The 22,226-nt window shown below is 45.6% G+C and overlaps 1 protein-coding gene across 16 annotated transcripts in view; it reads right to left on the reverse strand.

Moving 5' to 3' along the window:
• ARHGEF9 (Cdc42 guanine nucleotide exchange factor 9) overlaps window positions 1–22,226 on the reverse strand; it is a 153,442-nt gene that overhangs the window by 55,348 nt on the left and 75,868 nt on the right. For all 16 annotated transcript variants that reach the window (XM_072334159.1, XM_072334157.1, XM_072334146.1 and 13 more), the window contains one exon: window positions 3,376–3,555. In XM_072334159.1, the coding sequence (XP_072190260.1) occupies window positions 3,376–3,501 (126 nt within the window). In that variant the 5' untranslated portion in view covers window positions 3,502–3,555. The remainder of the gene's footprint in view (window positions 1–3,375; window positions 3,556–22,226) is intronic.

Consider the following 22,226-nt stretch of genomic DNA (forward strand, 5'->3'; position numbering starts at 1 on the left):
ATCCATCGTGCTCACCTGATAACATACACTAAAATACAAGGTAGTTCTGCCCAAAGCCCAGCTCCTTTTTCAGCCTTAAAGCTAGTTCTGAAGTCCTCATCCACCTTTCTTGGTTTCATGGCTTTCTCCCTGAATGTAAGAAACCACTCACCATTGCCTACTAAATTCCGTACCTTCTCTGCTTTGACTTTTCCCTGAAAAGTACTGCCTTATCATTCAGTCTACCTTTTAAAATTCCTGTGTTCCCAAAGCCTTATGGCTTTCCTCTATCCTCCTTCCTCCTAGCCAAGTCTCAAGCTAATAAGAAGATAACTGCAGGCCTTCTGCACAGAGATAATTCCCATGCATTCCTCAAATGCAGTATTTGTTTGCAACCCCCTGCCTCCAGAGCAGGCACGTAAGAGAGACCAAGGTAATAGGCAGGTTGCTGTTTTTCTCTGCACTTATAAATGGGAATTTTTCCTGCCACGAGGTTTTGTGAGTGCCAAATCCTCTGCCAAAGTCTTTCATGTGATCTGGCTGAAAAGCAAGAAGCGTCAGACATTTCACTGCAAACCATGTTTTCCAGCCCAGGTTTGTATGCAGAAGCGATCCGAACAACTTCAAGAAATATCTGACTTTGCAGTGATCTCCTGGTGCACCCTCTGTTAGCATCTAAAGGAGACCTGCAGTCAAAACATACTGAAATTAATCCTGTTTGGTTTTACACCCATTTGGTCTGGCCTGTCACCCCTTACTCTTAACTGCTTTTGATCCTCTTCTATGCCACGTGTTGTTCCCTCTTCCGCCTCTAATTGCATAAATGAAATATAGAAAAAGGAAAATATCTTTTCTTATGCATGTAAAACTAGAGCCATCCAGCCTAAATCGGGCAGCTTTCTGGTATGATGATCCTACTTGTAAAGTGGGAGGGGAGAAAAAGGAATCTGCAAGAATAGAAATGAATCATATAATAGAATCATAGAATGGTCTTGGTTGAAAAGGACCACAGTGCTCATTTAGTTTCAACCCCCCTACTATGTGCAGGGTCACCAACCACCAGACCAGGCTGCCCAGAGCCACATCCAGCCTGGCCTTGAATGCATCCAGGGATGGGGCATCCACAGCCTCCTTGGGTAACCGGTTCCAGTGCGTCACCACCCTTCTCTGGGTGAAAAACTTCCTCCTAATATCTAACCTAAACCTCCCCTGTCTCAGTTTAAGGCCATTCCCCCTTGTCCAATCACTGCCCACCCTCGTAAACAGCCAGTCCCTTTCCTGTTTATATTCTCCCTTCAAGGACTGGAAGGCCACAATCTCCCCAGAGCCTTCTCTTCTCCAAATGAAGAAGCAAGGAAGTGACGTATGCCAGCAGGAGAGCAGAACATGGCAGCCCAAATGGTATCTGCTTGCTCAGCGCACAACAGCCAGCAAGTGGGCAGCCTTGTGGCTGCAACCTGACAAGCACTGAGGGGAGAAGGCAGCTCAGGATTGGAAAGCTGAAGGGCCTATTTCAAACAAGTGACAAAATGGGCAAGAAATCTGATCCCAGCTGAGCCCCGAGATTCATCCCAGGTTGTTTTTCTGACATTCTGCTCTGTGTATCACAGTCTCAGATTGATGGACTCCTTTCCTTTGTTTTTAACAACTTCTAAAAACAGTCTCCCAGTGTCTGAAAAGCGTGGGGAGAGATGGAAAGTTCAGCCAGGCCAGACGATCCATGGGCTTGGGCCTTAGAGTAAATGGGCTTGTTTGGTTAAGTTGTTCCTCTGGTGTTTTTTCGGAGAAGAGTGCAGTGCAAAACAAGGCTGTTATTAAATCTAGCATGAACACTACGCTTACAACATTACACAAAAATGGGCATTAAATCTTTTCCCCTGAACCACAAACAAAACATCACTGGCAAATGTACTGAGAAGTTAAACTGGCCCGGAATACTTCATTCTCTGAATCAAACAAAAATAATGAGACAGATTTGTCTAAAGCAGCCTTCCCAGCTAGCAACACAGATGAGATGTGCTTGTGACACGGGTGAGAATATTTTCCCCAGTGAGATTATTGTCTTGATCGCACCTCATACAAATCCATTTACCAAGCTCATTATTTCTGCTGGGTGCAGGGTCAGCCTCACTGTGCCCTATTCAACAAAACACTGAACACTATCTTTTATTCTGGGATTTGTGTTAACATTTCCCACCTGGGGAGCTTAGTTACTCTCTCTCTCAGCACTGGCCAGACTCGGGAGAGACATCAGAGCAGCATAACAAGCACTAGAGAGGAAAACAAAATTGTGCACTGGGGATCAGAAGGATGCAGTAACACACAAGGGTCTGTGGGTTCCTTCATCAGTGGTCATTATACGCCACTAGGAAGCACAAGGTCATAATTTCTAAATCCCATTTTCCCAATCCCAATGGCTGCTTTCTGTATGGTGTGGTATAATTTAATAGAGATCTTGAGGATGCAGCATTGACCAAAAGAGGAAGGATTCGGAGGAGGGGTAAGGCAGGCGGAGAACCAAAGCTAACATGGTGTCTTTTTAAGATGCAGCATTGTCTTCACTGTGTGTTTCAGAAAGAAGTCTTCCCCTTGACCGCTGCAGAGTTGTCAAATTGCCCAGGAGGCTCAAAGCAGAGGGTCATCTTTCAGACAATTTCACATGGCAAAAGAAATCTTCATTTCTGAGCCAGATACCCTAAGCTTCTAAAGGAATTAAATCTCTGATTCTGCCTTTCATACCCTCGGCAGAAGGGAGTGGAGAAGGAAGCACACGAGGTCAACACCGATGTCTTGACTCCCTGAGGAAGGCTCCAGAGGGCCCTAATAATGTGGCAGAAGCGATGGTAGCAAGAAGGGCATTTCCCTGTGCTTTCACTTTCTTCAGATGTACAGAGCAAAAATAAATAAATAAAAATAAATTAAGTGCTTGAATCCTTTTTATTTGGGAAAGGCCAGGCTGCCACTGGAGGCATCCAGGTACAACAAAACCTGCTTCAGCAAGGAAGGAACGACAAGTCAAATTGTTCCTGGCCCCCTTAAAAAAATAAACAGCACCCAAGTGCTGACTGCCTGTAGACCCCATTCCTTTATTGACAGCCTGCACGACACAACTGGTTTGCCATAAAGAAATGCTTCAGGAGAGAGACGACAGCAGGTTAAGAGACACGGCAAAGGCATTCCACATCCCAAGAGCCACAAAGCAATGCCTGGATCCTCTACCCAACTCCCATGTCTTTCAAAATCATTTTTCTTTCCTGTTTTTCACACAGAAAACAACATGCACAGTGGAAATAATCACCAATGACAACAAATGCAGTAAGTAGAACAGTTCATCAACCAACCCGAGCAGCAATGGCAGCGATTCACTGAAGCAGAAAAAACAAGAAGGTCACTCACCCTCACGAAGCTGGCGGGAAACCATCCTTCTTCGTCATCAATCTGACCCCACCACCAGTCCTTGTTGGAAGCATCCAGCACCTTGATAACGTCTCCTGCTTTAAACGCCAACTCCCGGTTGGCCATGGTGACGTGATCCCATACTGCCTCAGCACTTACAATAGAACCACCACTGATCAGCTTTGGAAACAGAAAACCAAGAGTCAATAAGAGCTGGTTTCCGTGACACAAACACAAGCACAGCAGCAGCAGCAGCACAGAAAGAAAGCGCTCAGCCAAAAGAAAACACATTTCTCCCATTCCAATCCATAACCATTTTGCCTTCACATGAAGTAATAACAAGATACAAATCAGCCTGCAGCCATTTCTCAGACTGCTGCTCTGCTCCTAACTGTGCCCCACATGCAAGTGGGTGTGTGGAGGTTCAGCATCCCCTGTCCTATGCATGGGGAAAGCAACACTCCCCTCACTGCCACGCCAACTGCAGGCATGGGCATGCACATCTGTTTGGGTCCATGCCAGCCAGCACAAGGCATAGCTGAGAGGTCCCAACAGGACCGGAAAATGGCATTCTGCAAAGGAATTTTAGTTTCAGTGCAAGTTTACTTGGTTAAAGACAGTCGCAGCTCAAGTCTCAGAAGGCAATCCATGCAAAGTCAAGCAAAGCTTTCAAACACATTAAGAAGAATGCTTTTTGCATAACTGTAAGCTTAGTATTCCTCTAATGCTAATGACATACTGACTGTTTTGAAATGCTCCCAGCAGGTGAGCAGGATACGAGAGCATCTGCTGACCTATCACAAGCCTATCCCTAAGAACTGCACCAAGGTCAGCCCGGTGCCCTGAGACCAACTGAGAATGGCCACTTTAGTGCTGGCCAGCAGCATGACAATGACCTCTGCGAGTCTCACTTCCATTTCAAGCCACCCAGTTTTATACAAATTCCTACCTAACACCTGCAAGAAGAACTCATGCAAACACTGGCACTCACACAACATCACACAAACCATCCACCTGTGCCCAGGACACCTGCTGCTCCTCACAACGAGTCATTTAGTTTTTAACAGAGTAATACATGTTTATGGAACAGTCAGAGTGTCTGAGTACATCTAGACATTACCCATGCATTTACTGGCTTGTCAGAGCCATCCCAAGTCATGTTCTTTAATTCTGGTGCCTGAGATGTGCTCAGTAAGCACTAGAGGGAAATTTCAACCCAAAAAGAGTGAGCTCAGCTTTGCAACCATTACAGCCCTTCCAAGACATTAACAGCCACAGATCTCTCTCAATTTAGGCAAGCAATACAAAGAGTAAAGGCAATAAACCCGTCACCACTGTGGGGTAAGGGGAGAAGCACTGGGAATGGTTAGAGAGTACTTAACAGCTCTGCTAGAAGTTTGGCTTACAAAAATGCCCATTAACAACTACCTGCACAGTAAGGACTTGCAGTAAACCTTCTGGCACTGCTGCAGGGTTCTCAGCATAAATGCGTAAGAGCATGTAAGTCCCTATGGGCAGTTCCATCAACAGATTAAAGGACCTAATGTACAGTTTCTCTTGAACTGACGTTCCTTTAAGAAATCTAGCGTCTCAGATTTGTGATAATTTCAGTTACAGCTTTGGCTCATCAGTTTTTAGGGTCAGCTTACATAACAAAAGCAGTATCTAAGAAAAGAAACATGCTTCTCCATATATTCTGTTAAGGCCTTTCTAATTACAAATCTTACAAGATCTCTGGATAAGAGGACAGAAAGTAAAAGCATGGGTTAATAATAAGCTTCCACTAAGAGTCAAGCAGTGGGCACGATGTGTTGAACTTACTGCAGAGGGCACCTAACAGATTGGTGTGGCTTTATCTTATACTCGGGCATTTGATGCAGGGGTGGCTGCAGGCAGGTAGCATAGAACCCTCAGCTCGCCCCAGCCCTGGGCAGCCCCCTTCCCCTGGTGTTTCAGCAGCCCTCCAGGCACCTGGACATTTTGGCTACAACATTCTTGAATACAGATGATCAGAACTGTAAATACTGTTTCCTAAGAGACCTTACCAGGGATGTGCAAAGCAGCATGAAATATTTCCCTTACAGCATCTCACTGAGACACTGCACCTCCACTTCCTCCCATGGCTGCCGCCCACCAGTGGCTCACTGAGATCTGGCACTCATCTAACGAGATGAGGGAGAGGGCCTTCTTTTTATCTAGAAAATCAGATGTCTTATCAAAAAAATAAATCGGGTTGGCCTGACACTCATTGCCTTTGTTAACGCCATTGGGTATTTCAGTCAGTTTTTTACTGATGATGAACCAGGAGCAGAGCTATTACACAGAAGCTGCGTTTCTGCTTTTTCTGCTTCAACTGACAGACTTTGCTGCTACTTCATACACAGGCTGATCTGAGTATGAGCTGCCACAAAAATGTCACCAAAACCAAGCTTCAGAGGGACTGCGCTTCAGAGCCTCCTAGCCCACTTTGTAGAAGCAAATTTCCAAGCCTGAGGCTCCAAAGCCCAGCTTTGAGGAGCACAGTTGGGCTGGTGGAGAGTGCAGAAGAGCAGGGATGTGTGCTCAGCCTTGTGCTTCCCAGTGTTGCTAGAGGGACATTCAGCTGGTCCTTTCCTCAGTCCAGCAAAGGGATCCACTTGCCAGGAAGCTGGCAACAAGCCTAACCCTTCCAGAGTACAAAAACAGCTCAGCCTGCATCCCAGTGGTGGGATGGCAGAATTTGAGTGCTGGGTCCACTGAGAAAATGTCAGCACCTGACACTGAATGGTGCAGCTTTTATTTTGGAAGGCATCTTGCTGCATCTGTGCAGCCGTCCGACTCATTCAGGACAGGGTTACAAAGACAGAACATGACGTCTGCAGCAGCAAGGGATGAGAACAAGAGAAAGGTCAGGATAAAGTACTGTGTATTTCCTGAGAAAATGCAACACAGGAGCTCTTCAATCCAGAAAGTTCACAGCCCTTGGTTTCAAGTCTGAGCATAAACACTGTGGTCAGGCATCCTCAGCCAAAGACTTGGAATGGAACTTATCTTCAGTGCTTTTGAAATGCCTCCCATATAGCATCTGAACCACTCATCAGGACTCCTTTATAATCAGCGAAGAGAAAGACACATCTGGAGTGTGATTCATCTCCACTATTTCAGTTACCTACCTCCAAGTGAGGTGCATTGTGCCCTAGAAATGACTATTTCTGTTCAACTGGGTGATGCAGAAGTTTACATTCTTGACATCTTAATATCCATGCTATAATCTGGTTGTGGCCAAAAAGGGGTAAGCAAAGATTGGATTAAATAACGGTAATCACCACAGTAATGGCCAAATAGTTAAATCACACTATCCCAGACACCAATTTCCTGGTTTGCAAGGGCTTTGTAAATAACGCTGTGTTCTCTGGGGCCATTGGGAGAATATCAGCCTTGTGAATTTATAATAATGAATATCTGGGGAAAAGATACTGCTTAGAAGGACATGGAGGCAACTAGAACAGACACATCAGCCAATAACATGCTTACGGGTCTGACAGACCCTACATACAGCATGTCGTCCAGGTGAAAGCCCTAGATCTATGACAATCGCCCTGAAGCAATCCCCCAGTTCAATTTTCACTACAGGTTTCCAAAGTGCTCTGCAAACCTCCAATAAAGAATTCAGGCACAAATCCTTGCTCTGAAGGTGCTTATTTAAGACGCCCCTAATACTCATGTACAACAGATGACTGCTTCGTGACAGCAAACAAAGTCACTGGAAAGTAATTCAGTAACACCCACATAAGGTCCATGTGGATTCTGCTTTCTCTTCTAGTCTGGTTTTATTTCAGGAAGGGAGTGTGGCCACTGGAAACACTGAACTACATTAGAGATGCTGCCAAAATGAAAAACAGTAGGCAAGTGGGTAAAAAAGTGCTTTCAGAAGACTCTGCAAGTCAGGAACTCTGATATCCGGCATGGGAGGGATACTGTAGGCAGCACCACAACAAATGTGGTGTGGTCCAATGTTGCAGAACATCTGCCGAGCTCACTTGCTGTGTCTTCCATCACCTTGCTTGCTCCCAGAGCCAAGACATACATTTCTGGCCAATCGTCATGGTTAACCGTGACACCAATGTCTGCCTGCAGTGAGGCAGCTGACTCTGAAACAGGTTTTAGAGAAATCACCTAATTCTACTAACTAGTAGTCAACTCTCAACTAGTCAGTGCTTACTGGCTTCTTAATGGTCAATTTGGAAAAAGAAATCAGGGATTTACCAGTCTCTGTAGACTGAAATGGGCACAAAGTAGCAGAAATTCTTCTAGTGTATGATTCAGTTGAAAGCTGAGGAACACAAACCTCTATTCCTAACTCTTCCAGGGATAAAAAATGGCCTTCAGCTCCCTAGATTGTGCACTGGCTTTTAAGCACAGAGGTTCTCAAGATCCAGACTTCACCTAAGGAACAGCCACCCCCAAAAACATCCACAGAAGTCCACCATCAGTTGCTGTCTCCTTAGAAAATTATGCACTTAAATAAGTGCAAAGTTTCCAAGACTGTGAGCTCTGGGTTTTACCCAGAGGTAATGAATAATCCCAGGGCAGGTATTTTGCCATCGGATCGTTTCCTAATGTGTTTAATTGAGTTATAAAAGTTAAAGAACAAAAACAAAAATCAACCAAAAGCCAAAGCTCTGGGTAGTTCCCATTTAAAATAGTCAGGTGAACTATGTACTCCACTACAGGATCAGGATGGCAGCCTGTGGAGGGGAGATGGAGAAAATCAGTGACACAATGCCCTTTGTTTAAATCATCCTTGTACAGACACATCCTGTATACAAACAGCATAAAGGTGCTCTAAAATAATGACGGCATTTCCTACTGTATTCAACAGGCTCCTTCCATAATGGCAGCAGCCAAAATACCTTTAAGCAAAAATACGCAGAGTGGTGTTTAGGGTGAAGAAACAGATCCCTGGGTAAGCCCAGCAGAATAGGAGACACTCTGCTTCCTATGTTCCCAGCAGAAAGACACCTCACGCTGCTTTACCCACTCACGTTTTAATTGCATTGCTCCCTCGAGTGCAGTAATGCTTACAGCACAGACTGTAGGGCAGTTTCTCATGGGACTATTTACAGTAATAGCAATGCCATCATCTTAAAGATGTCCCAAGGAACATGTGTGTGGCTGCTCTGCAATCCCTTTGTCCATCTCCATGTTTAAACAACAAACACCATGTGTCCATGTGTCACTGGCTTGGCCCAGTTCTGAGGCTACTGGTGTGGGGGAACTCACTGGTGTGGGTGAACTCACTGGTGTGGGTCCCTTTGATCATGTGTTTATTTTTAAACCCCTCATCAGAAGTTACACAAACCAAATGACACTGAATCGCTGTGCATTAGCCGCAGGGCTCACCCACCAAACACTAGGAGGGAATCTCCACTTGATTTGCATATTCTCTAAAGAGGTGCAATCGCATGAAGGTTAAGCATGAGGCAAAAAAACTTTCTCTTTCAGGCCCTTTGATGAATTTGACAAATGGCTGGACTGCAGCTGAGAAGTGCTGACTGGAGTGAGAGAGCCTCTGCTACCCGCCTGTTGGTTGGAAGCTATAAGTGTATATAAAGGTAGAGCATCAGTGCAAACCGAAAGGCTTATTAGGGCTGGGTTCTTCATTGATTTAAATTTTCTTGAAGACAGAGCACCTGGCACAAGTGAAATCACCTGGTCTAATCTAAGGCACAGTAGCAGACTCCAGGGTATGTTATTCTCCATGTCATTCCTACTAATTGTAACAGCCACAACACAGAGCCGCATACCACATCTGGAGATCTAAGATTGCCTATAAGATCAAGGCAGAAATGAAGAAAAGGGCTATGAAGGAGCTGGAGTTACCCCAGTAAAACTCTGCTCTTGTGGTTTTTAATTGGCTCCGGAGCAGCAGCAAGCCTGTGCTCCAGGGGTGCCCATTGCCATAACTACTTTCCAGTTCTTTCTGCATACGGAGCACATTCCCTTTGCCTGATGACATATCTTCTGTGTACAGTGATTACAAATAGCCAGTCACCATGATCTTTTAAATCATATGAATTATGGGACTGGTTCTGGTGATCAAGGTTTACATTACCCAGGAAAGCAAAATCTCTCTCCCAGTGAACCAGCTCCCAGCACCAGCACGGGCTGTCAGCATGAATCCTGCACTATGGCATGTGGAAAACAAAGGTCTAAATGCATATGGAGGTTTAAAGCTGTGTAAATCCCAGTCTTCTGACCAAAGAGGAGGACTCTCACATTCCTAAATGACAGCAGAAATGACCTTAAAGACCTGCAGACATATTGAAAATCCTTCCTGTGAGCAGAAGGCCACAGCCATGCCTTGCTTTATGCCCCATTTCATCTTACCCAGTTGACCCTGCACAGCACAGCGTGGTGAGGGAAGCTGGCAGGGTCTGCTACCAATGTTAATACACCCAGCCTGGCACCACCACTCACTGCTGCAGCAAACGTGGTGCCTAACATCGCCGCATTGGACACAGGCTGCTGCAGGACTCAGGGAAGATTGATACAGATCCTTTCCAGTTATCCAGGGTATAAAATGATGCAGATAAGCAAAACCACAGATATTACAAAACATGTATAAATTAGGCTCTGGGAATGTACAGCAAAGAGTGGAGCTGATGCAATTGAGATGCACAGCACTGAGTGCTCAGCCGCATGCAGAGTGTTCTGAGCATCCCTGTGCTGATCCACAGCCTCAGAAGCCGTTTGGGGATAACCAAGACTTGCCTGGAAGTGCCAGGAATGTCAAACCTAGATTCATGCTGCCCGAAAACCCAGGCCTTCCTCAAAAAGGAAAGTGGAAAGACTTCCTCCCATGGAGCAGACTGGCTGGCTGCAGGCAGAGTTAATCTGAGCAGCTCAATGGTTTTGCAGGGAGGGAAGGTGAAATTGTAACTTCTCTGAGGAAGGCAAAAGCACTTGATGATTTAAAGATTATTTCAAAATGAACATCACCTGTTCCTCCAGGGCACAGAAGTTTCCGAAGCAAAAAGAAATTAAAGAGCAAATTACACAAATTACTCCCAGTGGATTTCATTACTCCACACAACACAGCTCTGCACAATGGCACTCGGGGCTGCTTCTCCCAGACACAGAGTCTGCACCCCCAGAGCAGCTGCAGAACTGCAGCAGGCACCCGCAGCACAGAGCAGGTGACAAACACCAAAGTCGTCCCAGACCTACCCAACAGCATACAGCCACCAGCACACAATGCACATGGGCATCTACACTATGAGCACCAAGTACAGCAGTTTCACTATCTGGAATCAAACATCCATGGTAAAATGAAGTGACAGAACCAGAACTGATAAAAGCATAAGTAGATACATTGTTCTCTAAAAGCTGACACAGTTGGTCAGGGTCTAAAAGATCAGGAAAGGAAATTAACTCATATTTAAGTCCATTAATACAAAGCAGAAACATCACTCATGGATGGCCAAGCATAAAGAACGGGCAGCAAGAGTCCCTCTGTGATGTCAGTCCCTGCAATGTGTTTTAAATTACGTCACATTATCCATAGGCCATATGACATGTGCATCCTGCCATGTTACACCACAATGAACTAAAACACATCATCAGTTGCTATTGTAGAATGAGGTCAAAATAATAGCATTAAAGAAGAAAGGTTAAAAACAAACAAACAAAAAAACATATTTAGCAAAGCGATGAGAACCTACAACATAAGAAATAGAGGTCACTGGTATTGCCAGTCAGTGCTTGGGACAGACTTCAGTCCAGATGCATGTATTCCTCTGACAACAGTGCTGCCCAGGCTCCTCATGTGCTGCTCTGATCTCCTGATTTTTCGGTGTAGAGCACTGCAGCTCACATCTAATAAAACCAAGAAGGCTCATTCACAGATAGATACAACACAAAGAGGAGAATGCCATCTTCAAAATGTTTTGCAGACCCTGGCTTATGGCAGATCTTAATGAAAAGAAAGTACAAAGTGAGAGGTAGGTGGAGAAGCAACACGCAACCCCAGAAAGCACTCCTGGCTTCAGCTGGCCTTGCAGAAGCAGCAGCAACCCTGGCTGCATGATGTGCTGCCCCACTCCTGGGCTCCAAAAGCATTCAGCTTGCTCCAGCGTAAGCTCCATGATGAGCATCACTTTTTGGGTACTGACACACAGGGTGAGGAAGAGAAGGAGGGCAGCCCTGCAGGTGTACATCACAACAAAGGCTTTTGCTCCCTTGGTTTCAACAGATGGATGTCAGGCATTGGGCCTGACATTCTTATTTCCATCTAATTCACTCTGTATTACGGTCTATTTTCTTAGTAAAAAGCTCAATGGTCAATCCCGGATATAAGAGGTTATCTCACCAGTAAGGTAATAAAATAAATGTATGCAACTCCCCTGCAGATTGTCATCAAGCCCTATAAGCCTATTACAAGGATTGGCCAGATCAGCAATGGGATATGCGGCTTCCTCCCCTAAGCTGCTTTTCTCAATTCAGCTCAGGTTAGCAAAGAACAGAAGTCACTGTCTGGTGGCTCCTGTGCAAGCCGGCCCTTCCCATCCCTGCAGTCCTGCTGTGCAGGATGTGTGCCAGCCTGGCTCCCTGCATCCCACACCTCCAACTCACAGGGGCCACACTTGCTTCCTGGGGTGACAAAGCCATACCTGGATGGCACTGAATAAAGCAGCTACGTGGCGAGATAATTCCATTCAAAGTCTAGAGGGCAAAATTGTCACAGATGAAATATCACTGTCTATTATCTGTTGGCAAACGCAGCACATAATGGCAGCCACTCAACTTAATGGCTTACATTCCAGTTCCTTCAAACGAGCCCATCACCGCCGTATGTAATCACAGTATATATTTAAAAGTATAATTTCCATCCAAACAGAGTGTAGCTGGAGCATTATGACTCACAACTCCCTGTGCATCAGAAAGCATGTCACGCAGACCAGGAACTAGTGAGCCAACTCATGTGTCCAAGCAGACCATGAAGCGGACCATGAAGCGGACCATGCATGGCAACCTCACTCCGACACAGCTGGCAGCCCCCAGCTGCTGAGTGCCCCTCGCTGTGTGCCCAGGGAACAGACACAGCTCCTGAAGTACATGTTGGTGAGGGATACAGACACTGGACAAAAGCGCAACAGAATTAAAAGGCCTCTCTCCCCATATACTGGTCCCAGAGCTTAGCACCTGAATAGCTAGAGTTGCAAACTTGCTTTTATTTCTGCCATAATAAAATCAGCTCCACAGCATAACTGTGTGTTCGTGTTAAAATAGGCCCAAATGCACGAGGAAGAAGCATACAAATACAATTCGTTTTTTCCAGGCAACACGATGTTTTCCCTGGCTAATAGATTCAATTCATTAAGGAACAACAAGAGCCAAGCAAACTACTTGCAGCAAACATTTGCTGATTTTAGCAGCATTTCCTCCTTGGTGAATTATCCAAAAACAGATTGGCTTTCACATAATTATTTTTACCTGCTATGATTTGACAACCTTTTTCAGTCTAACTTCATTATGTACAAACTACATGTTCTGTAACTACTGCTTAAAACAGTGATAATCCCTAATTTCCTTAATGAATCAATTAAGTCTCCCGGCACTACTCTTGCTCTTGGATTCGATGACTACCACATTCACATACCATTTTCAAGATGGTCAGGATGAGCGTTCAGGTGAGCAGATATTTGCACTAGGATTTGCAACACTATCTTAAGGCAAACATCTGAGTTGTCTGAAGGGGTTTGGAATGAATACATTTTTGCATTATTCACCTACCTCTAGAAATAACGCTCCATCTGCTCACAGAATGGCTTTTTTTTTTTTTTTTTCCCTTTTCTTAACTTAGATAAATGAAGGTCATGCAACTGAAAGAGGAATTTGCACATCCCCAACCGTTCACACTGAGAAAACAAGCGTGTACCTGGTCAAGGTCATTAACCAGTCAGGGGAAGAAATACAGCTGTCAGGTTAGGGGGAGTGAGTAATCACCTAGTGTATCATTGCTGCGACAAGCACCCCGGGACACAGGCTGGAGTTGGAACATGTCCTTTGCAATTAATCAGGACGCATTACGACAAAGAAGTCCAAATGGCAACTCTAATGGTGAACCAAAAGACCTATGCTTAAAAAGACCTACTTTCAAAAGACCTATGCTTAAAAAATGTCAGCTCCCAGATCAAAGAGAAAAGGCAAATGGAGCATGATCAAACCCATCCCAGCCCCTGGATGGAAAACATTCAGCTCATCCTGGGATGTGATTCAGCCCAGCAGGAAAGGCAGCACAGCTGAGCTCTGAGCTTCGGGCACTGCACCAAAGATCCTTTTCTTTCCATGGCTTGTCCCAGGGCACTGCCCTACTGAGGTCCCAAATGAGCCCTGGTTACGTCATAAGAAAACAGTGGGACAGGGCCATGGGCAGCTCAGAAATGGTATTCAGAAGAACAGGATGATGGGCATCCAGGCTCAGACTGCAGAAAGGCAATCAGCTTTTCTTATTCCCCTGTAACACCATTCTTCCTCGCAATGTGCAGAACACAGAAAGCAGTTTGTGCTGTAGGCTCTGTCCTTATTCATGTGAATAGTGGAACCAAAGTCAATGGGAACATATGTAAGCCTATGCTCATCGAACGCATCAGATTCTTGCTTCAAGGAGTATCCAGCCCTAGTGTCTGATGTCTCAGCCAATAGATTTCAATGCTGCCTGCAGTTTGTAGCACGATTTTTTTAGAGCAAAACCAACACAAACTACAAATGGGTGTCTGGAGAGGTTGCTACACATGGGTAGAGCTGAGGGTGCCTGATGACAGCCCAACTTGAATTTGGACTGAAACTTGCCCAAGCTATCATGGTTGAGCTCGTTTGAGTATGTTATCCCAATTAAAGGATCTGCTCAGGAACAGCTTCAGCTATCATGTATTATTTGCCTGGTAAGCAATCTAGATGCAGTTGTAGCGTACATACTGTGTGCTGGGCAGCTCATGGCAATCATAGTTGTGGGTCGGGCAGGCATGGCAGAGTGATAACAGTGACTGATAGCCATGACTACCTACAGGAAAGATGGCTAAAACTGTGCCAACGCAATTACGCTTCTCCTGGAGAGGTGGTGAGCAATCAGAGGCAACACATGTGTAAATGCACATTAACTGATAGCGAAATAAGCCCAACACTCAGAAATAAAAACTTCTGCTACAGCTGTTTTGACTGGTTGCTGAAAACAAGTGCGTGTGTACCTGCCTGAAATGTAGCCCGTTCCATCACAGACATTCCCAGGGCTTTATGAATGCTATGGCAAACTCTGGCAGTACCAGTTATTTCTAGGTATCATTAAAAATTGATACTATTTGTCAAAAGCTTTCAAGATGCTCTCTTAGGGCAAGTGCTTGGCAAGTACCCTCCTGTAGACATCTCGTAATGAATTTTTACTACTGGCCTAGATATGCACTCCACCTGGAAGAACTAAGTGGCTCTAGTAAGCTTTCAGTCTAAGTAAATCCTCATTTAAACAAGCCCTGTGAAAACAGGGTAGGAGTTCAGATTGCCTCTTATTTTTCTTTCATGGTTCACCCAAAGAGAAAGACAGGCAGGATATAACCTGATCTCTCACACAGGTTTCCAATGTGGCTGCATACCTCTCACTGCTTTTCCTTCCCGCAGCTCTGGCACAGAAATAATACATTATCTTACCCCCACAAATTTTTCCATTACTTTTTATGGCCAGCATTTCTCATGATGACAGCTGCCTTCTTTCCAAACTGCACAGCTGGACCAGCCAGGACATTTATCCAAAGGGAAGGAGGGTAGAGAAGAGGAGCAGAATGTCTGCAGTGGTCAAGTACGTTGCTACAAAACCCTCCTTCCCTGCTACTGCCTCCATAACAGATGGAATCAGAGAAAACCCGGACATCTCAATACCACAGGGGACGTTTTTGGACAAGGAGAGATTTCGGGACCCTGCTCAGGTCCGGCCATTGAGGATCTTGGCTTTGAGGACATGGCTCAGCTGAAGATCTCTTGGGAGCACTGGATGGTTTGACAAAGCAGGCCTTGCTTTTTCAGACCAAATACTTGACAAAAGAGGCTGTCCAAAGTGTGCTACTGCCTCATAGGAGAGTGTGTGATTTCTACAGCAACATGATGGAAAAAAAGATAATTTCCCCTCCAGTTCAGTCACAGTCTTTGATAACCTGGACCACAGGTTGAGTTTGCTGTCACATAGACTTAGGGATCCTGCAATGCAGCACATAGCAAGAAAGAACAGCGCAAGAAACTAGAAACAGGACCCAACAATGACTGTTTGCTGCAGTCCTCATTACCTTTACACCTTTACTGCGATATGGAAGAGGTAGTATTCAATTACTTTCCCCAGTGGTATCTAATAGGGAAACCTTACAAATATCTCTGAGTACCAAGAAACAAAGTTAATAAATGGGAGAACAGCTCATTCCAGACCCGTATGGAATGGGGGAGATGCTCACAGGGCAAGGAAGCAGGGCAGTAAGAGCAGCAGGAAATTGGAGAGGAGTCTGAAAAGCACTGCAATGAGAGCAAGAGCTGTAGGAAGCAACAATCCCTCCTCCTCTGGCTTGTTCTGCACAAGACAGTTCATTTCAGACACATATTGATAGCGTGGGAGGGATTCGGAGAAAAGCAACAAATTTTATCAGAGGTTCTGGGGGAATTAATATCCAAAAAGAGATTAAACATGTTAAAAGCTCAGCTAAACCACCATTAAAGAGACTGCACTAATACAGCTTAAATAGCTCCAAGAAAGGTATTATTTATGTGCAAGGGCTGCTCCAAAAGTAATACCTCCTGGTAGGGATACACCGATAGACTACACTCCATCCTCACTGTTGCACACTGGGCTATGACAGTAAGAAGGTCTGTTATTACAGCCCAACTGCGGCACTCTAAGAGCAGAAATGTTTGTTCCCATACTGCAATTAAGGACACACTCTCTGAGCACATAGCTTTCTCCCAAATATGCCTGACTTTAACAAAGCCCCGTGTTCTCTTCCCAACTGCAGCACTTGGAGGGTGTCTCTCCCCTGGTCCCCAAGACAGATGTAGCTGTGGAGGCATCACCACAGCTCTCCCAGACAGCCCCATCTCTGTGCTGGAAGCAGCACAGCACTGCCAAAAGCTGTAGGCAAGGGGCAGCAGTGACTCCCTCCAATTCTTCCACCTCACTGTGCTGAGAAGCCTGGGGCTTTCTGGGTGTGCAACCTCACCTCTCCCGCTCTCCTGAGAATTTACTCATCCCAAAATGGCCATATCTGGACAAATGGCCTTTTCCTCCTTAAAAAGGCAAAAGTCATCTCGCTCCCAGCATTACCGGCACTCCTTGCAAACACAGATCCTCAAACAACTTTTAACAACTCAAGTCAGCAGCCAGTGAAGCCCAGAGGAGATTTGTGATGGCTGCAGAGCAGGTTATTTCAGTGCCCCAAACAGCCTTGAATAAATAAAAATATACATACACTCTACAGAACTCCTCCATAAAGGTGTCTGCACTACCACTGATGGCAACTTCCAGTGTTGTTTACATGGCTATAAAGCCCACAGCCACTCTATCTTTGGGTCACTCAGAGACAGAGGGGAGCCGTGAGTACTTTTTGCACTTACATTGATCTGGGGGAATTAAAACACAGATTGTGTGCTGGTAACAGGTTTTGGCACGTTTGTCTCCAGACAGCACTAGCTACCAAGGGAGTATGGAAAATGTTCCTTGGTGCAAGGTGCATGTTTCCCAGGGGCAATGGTGCAAAGAGAGAACAACCACGCTTCCTTTGCTGCAAGCTTTGGGCAATGAGAACACCTTTTCTGGAAGTTCATGCATCCGTGCAAAGCCATCAGAATAGCACCCATGGGTGCCAAACGGAGCCCTGTGTGCATCATCCTCCGTGCAAATGAGCAGGAGGTTGTTTTTCCCAGGGTAGCACAGATGTGTCACCAAGAAAGGCACAACCCCGCAGTGCTCAGAAGCTGACAGAGATCAGTAGAGGCTGAAATGTCATGAGAAATTCTCAGCTTGTCCTGCAGAATGAGGGGAAGGCAGATGCCTTCATCCTGCTTGGCACATCAGGACCTGATGTTGCTCAGTCTGCTGGCCCTGATCCATCAAATGGGGCATGCTGCACAGCAGCCCAAGCTGCATCTTCCCCACAAACGCTCCCATTGATAACCCCAGCAGCCGAGTGGCAACCCCAGTGCTCCATCAGACAGTTTCTCTGCCTTGAAGCCACGCACTCCAGGAAACCCTGGCTGCTTAATTGGTGCTTTAGAAACTACAGTAGGCAGTGGGCAGAGACCCTGGAACGTCTACAGAAGAACACATGGATGCTAACATGATGCCAGGTCATCCCCCAGCTCCCCTTTAGCTGGTGGTCCACAGAATGCAGAAGTTCTAACTAAAACTGGGGGAGGGGATGACTCCAGAGGACTGAGTACAATGATCCAGCGAAGAATTTAGCCAGGACACTGTGACATAATGCATTCTGTACAGAATGCTGCCAGGGCTTAGCTGCTGCCACTCATGGCACCTACACTTGCAACTCAGCCCTAACATGTTGGGAAGTTGCTGTTTTTCTCACTCCTGATTTACTGCTGATGTGCTCCAAAGGCCACAGCATCAGCAGTCAGAGCCACGCCGTGAAGTGGCAGTAGACTCTCTTCCAAACTACGAAATCAATCTGTGGTCTCATTTGGGCCCATCTCCTGGGAGCCACAGGGGACGTCCCATGGGTGCTGCAAGAAAGAGTAGCATGGACTGAAATACAGTTGCAGGCTGTGAGGAACTATGGTTTTTTGGACATAAAATAGTGTAAATTTTCCAATTCGTTCATGGACTCCTAAATTCACTTAATTTTTAATTAATCTTTTTAAACACCAAAATGTGACTCAAAATGCCTTACCAAAAAAGGACCAAACAAGCGCAGCAATTAAAGTTACATTCTGAGGTACCTTCCTCATGTACAGCTTTTGTACACTTCTCAGGATAATTAGTTCCCTCTCCAAATGCCAACCCTTTCCCAGTTGCTAGGAGGATTGCTGTTTGGATGCTGCAAGGACAGAACCACATTGACATGTCTTTTTTTCTCCCCATTATTCTCCTGAGAAGGAACAAACGTGCCCATATCCCTGCTCTACACCTTCAGAGTGCCTATTCAGAACTCTTCTTACCATAACGGTCTTGTCAAATTAATTCATCATTAAGGACAGATTTTTTTTTTCCCCTTGCCACTGTGCGTTAATTAGCAAAGGGGTTGCCATGGCAACTCAGCAACACTAGTTAGCACCACATAATTTACCATCTTGGCAAAATGTGGACTAGAGCTCTGCAACAGGTGAAACAGCAGGCACTGTGCCTGGTGCACACACTACAGCCAGGTTTGCTCTAGTCTGAAAAGGAAAGAAGGAAAGAAGGAAAGAAGGAAGGAAGGAAGGAAGGAAGGAAGGAAGGAAGGAAGGAAGGAAGGAAGGAAGGAAGGAAGGAAGGAAGGAAGGAAGGAAGGAAGGAAGGAAGGAAGGAAGGAAGGAAGGAAGGAAGGAAGGAAGGAAGGAAGGAAGGAAGGAAGGAAGGAAGGAAGGAAGGAAGGAAGGAAGGAAGGAAGGAAGGAAGGAAGGAAGGAAGGAAGGAAGGAAGGAAGGAAGGAAGGAAGGAAGGAAGGAAGGAAGGAAGGAAGGAAGGAAGGAAGGAAGGAAGGAAGGAAGGAAGGAAGGAAGGAAGGAAGGAAGGAAGGAAGGAAGGAAGGAAGGAAGGAAGGAAGGAAGGAAGGAAGGAAGGAAGGAAGGAAGGAAGGAAGGAAGGAAGGAAGGAAGGAAGGAAGGAAGGAAGGAAGGAAGGAAGGAAGGAAGGAAGGAAGGAAGGAAGGAAGGAAGGAAGGAAGGAAGGAAGGAAGGAAGGAAGGAAGGAAGGAAGGAAGGAAGGAAGGAAGGAAGGAAGGAAGGAAGGAAGGAAGGAAGGAAGGAAGGAAGGAAGGAAGGAAGGAAGGAAGGAAGGAAGGAAGGAAGGAAGGAAGGAAGGAAGGAAGGAAGGAAGGAAGGAAAAAGGGTTGCAAAAACTTCAAGACTTGGCCATTAGGACTAATGAGCCTGCAGGCAGGCTTCCATTCTGCAGAGGTTTTTGCTAATTCAGTTTGAGGACCCAGCTAGGAGCCCAAAGGAGGCTGCTCCAAACCTGTCTGATGTTCAGAAAGCATCTCCTGGCGCACTGCCCATATTTTCAGTGAGCACCCAGTACCTACTCATCCTTCTACCTTTTTGGCTGAAGAAGTTCTCCTCCCTACGGGTGTCTGTCCAGAGAGATCTTGTCAGCTTCCTGTCGCAGGCTGCTCCTCCATTCCCCTGACTGCCCTTGTCCCTGTTCCAGTTTGAATTCATTTTGCTGAATATTTGCAATCAAATGGGCTACTCCATTCCAAGTGAGGCTGAACCACTGTCTGGCACAGCGGCATTAATGTCTACTAGAAATTCATCTCCTAATACACCCTTGGATCGTACCTTGCTTTTTTATGGCCATCTCACACTGTTAGCTCATTGTCAGTCTTTGATCGCCCTGATACAGCTCAGGCTTCCTCCCGCCAGCACAACACAAGGCTGCAGCAGGAACTGCTCTCCCTGTGAGCCACACACCACTGTCTGCTGGTGTGTGCAGCTGCAACCCTCAGATCTCTTCTCTGGTTATTTGGTTACCCTGGTAATGCCCAGTAGCATCCTCTGCTAATGCAAGAAACAGAAAAACTCAAAAGCTGAAATAGCTTTAAATAGACAGAATTCATTATCTGGGTAAAATGGCCCAAATTGCAGCACCAAACTAAAAAAAAGTGTTTTGTTTTGTTTTGAAAGAGGGAAAAAAAATCACAGCATCCCCCAGCAAAGAAAACGTGAAATAAAAGCAAAAGGGATTTGTCTGCACCTCACTAAGTCAGCTCCTAAGGAATGCAAGACCAGGCACCTAGAAGCAGGTCATCTCAGCGTGTCAGACCAAGGCCATCTTCCCCTCCTGTGCTCTCTGGGAGAGAAGTCATTTTGGCTTTTACAACCTCTAAAACACCAGAGGCCAAATGCTCTGAGTTATCGCCCTGAATGCACCATGCAGAGTACAGCCACATCCACCACACACACGAGTGTTTTGTAGGGAAGGAGGTAGCCAGATACGGGTTATTTAGTTTTGGCTTGTTTTGTTGCTTTTCACTGTGAAGATGCACATCAATCCCACCTCCACACACCTCCTCCTGCTCCAGGCCAGGACTTGGTCTCCAAGCAATCCATCCACAGATCTTCCTTCTCATCTTACATAAACAGTTATTTTTGCACTTAGGGAAAGATGGAAACATTTTCCATATTTAAAAACTTTTTTCTACCATTCCCACCAAGTCCAAATCACTCCTGAACGTACTCTCCAAATAAGCATTTGTGGCTCATGCTAAAGGTATCAGAAATATTCTTTCTCAGGCTGATGTTTCTACACTGATTTGCTTTCCTGTTAAATAGCTCAGTAGCTCTGAAAGGCATAAACATGGCAAGGAGCAGAAATGCTAAACCAAGGTTGGTCTCCAAAGCCCTTGACAGCCTGAAATGAGAGAGACTTAGGATCTGGAGAGACAACCTTTTGTCAGAAGAGGCAGTCCATGGGATATCCCAATCCCCAGCACTGGCACACACCAGCCTGTCTCAGGTCACAAGAACATTGTGTGGTTAAAGCAGAGTGCCTTCCCCTAGCAGAGGACACTGAGCTGACTGTATATTAATGAAGGCTCAAGGTCAGTACGTCCCTATCAAGCTCAAACCGAAGCAGGTCAAAAGCTGCTTTCTGAATTAATGGTTACTGGTCCAGTTTCAAGCAGACAGGAATCCAGAAGTCACCATCAGAGTTAGGAAATCAATGCCAAAATGTTAGATTTCCCAATTTCCAGTAGGTTTATTTTTGGCTTATCCAAGTGTGAATGAGCCCAGAACTGAGTCTTCTAATCCCTGGGTAGGATTGGGTTACGTTCCTGCAGGATTTTTGCTAAGGGAAATGATACCAAGGGGAGACCAAGAATTAAGGGAAAAGAAGATGGCAACCACGCCATCCGAATTTGAGAAATGGTATACACTTACACCTAGAGAATCCCCAGACATTTCTGTGGCATCCATGCCAAATTTGATTCTTCTTTTACCCATAATAAAACAGGAGCCATGTGCAGTATTCCACACTGAAAAAGATACTAGCAGTAAATAATAAACACGCACACACCTCAGTGTACAGAGTTGCACCACAAACCTTACACACTGCTGTGCAAACAGACAAAGGTTAAAGCAGAGGAACAGAACCTGAAAAGGAAAGCAGAAGCTTGAGGGTCCTTCAATTGCAATTCAACAGTCATTTGGATCAAGTGATGTGACACAGGCACAGATTTCTAGCTTCCTGACCAGGATTTGAGGATCTGCATCCAAAGAGAAATCCTCTCTCCTTGCGTAACTCACCAAGGAGCTGTTATTGGATGAGCATTTCTGCTTTTAGATCAGTCTGGGCTACTGCAGACCTGGAATGCATTTAAATGGAGGAAAAAAAATGCTGCTTTCATTCTCTTCTAAAGGAATGGTTTTGCTCATGTGGCTAACCTAAAAACACTCAGTACTACCAATCCAACCAGCACATGGAGGTGAGGAACACACTAGGGGAGAGTGCACCAACACAGGTGAAGGTAACAGCACAGCAAAATCAGACACAAGCCCCAGATAACGTTACTTCAGCCCTCCCCAGCATCATCTTAAGGACTACTTCTGCCTTCTGTAGATTTGTGCCTATCAACCTTCAGATGCACACGCTGCACATCTCCTGGATGAAAGAGACAACACCCCCTGAT

The sequence above is a fragment of the Excalfactoria chinensis genome, chromosome 4 (genome assembly GCF_039878825.1).
Source record: "Excalfactoria chinensis isolate bCotChi1 chromosome 4, bCotChi1.hap2, whole genome shotgun sequence".
NCBI lineage: Eukaryota > Metazoa > Chordata > Aves > Galliformes > Phasianidae > Excalfactoria > Excalfactoria chinensis.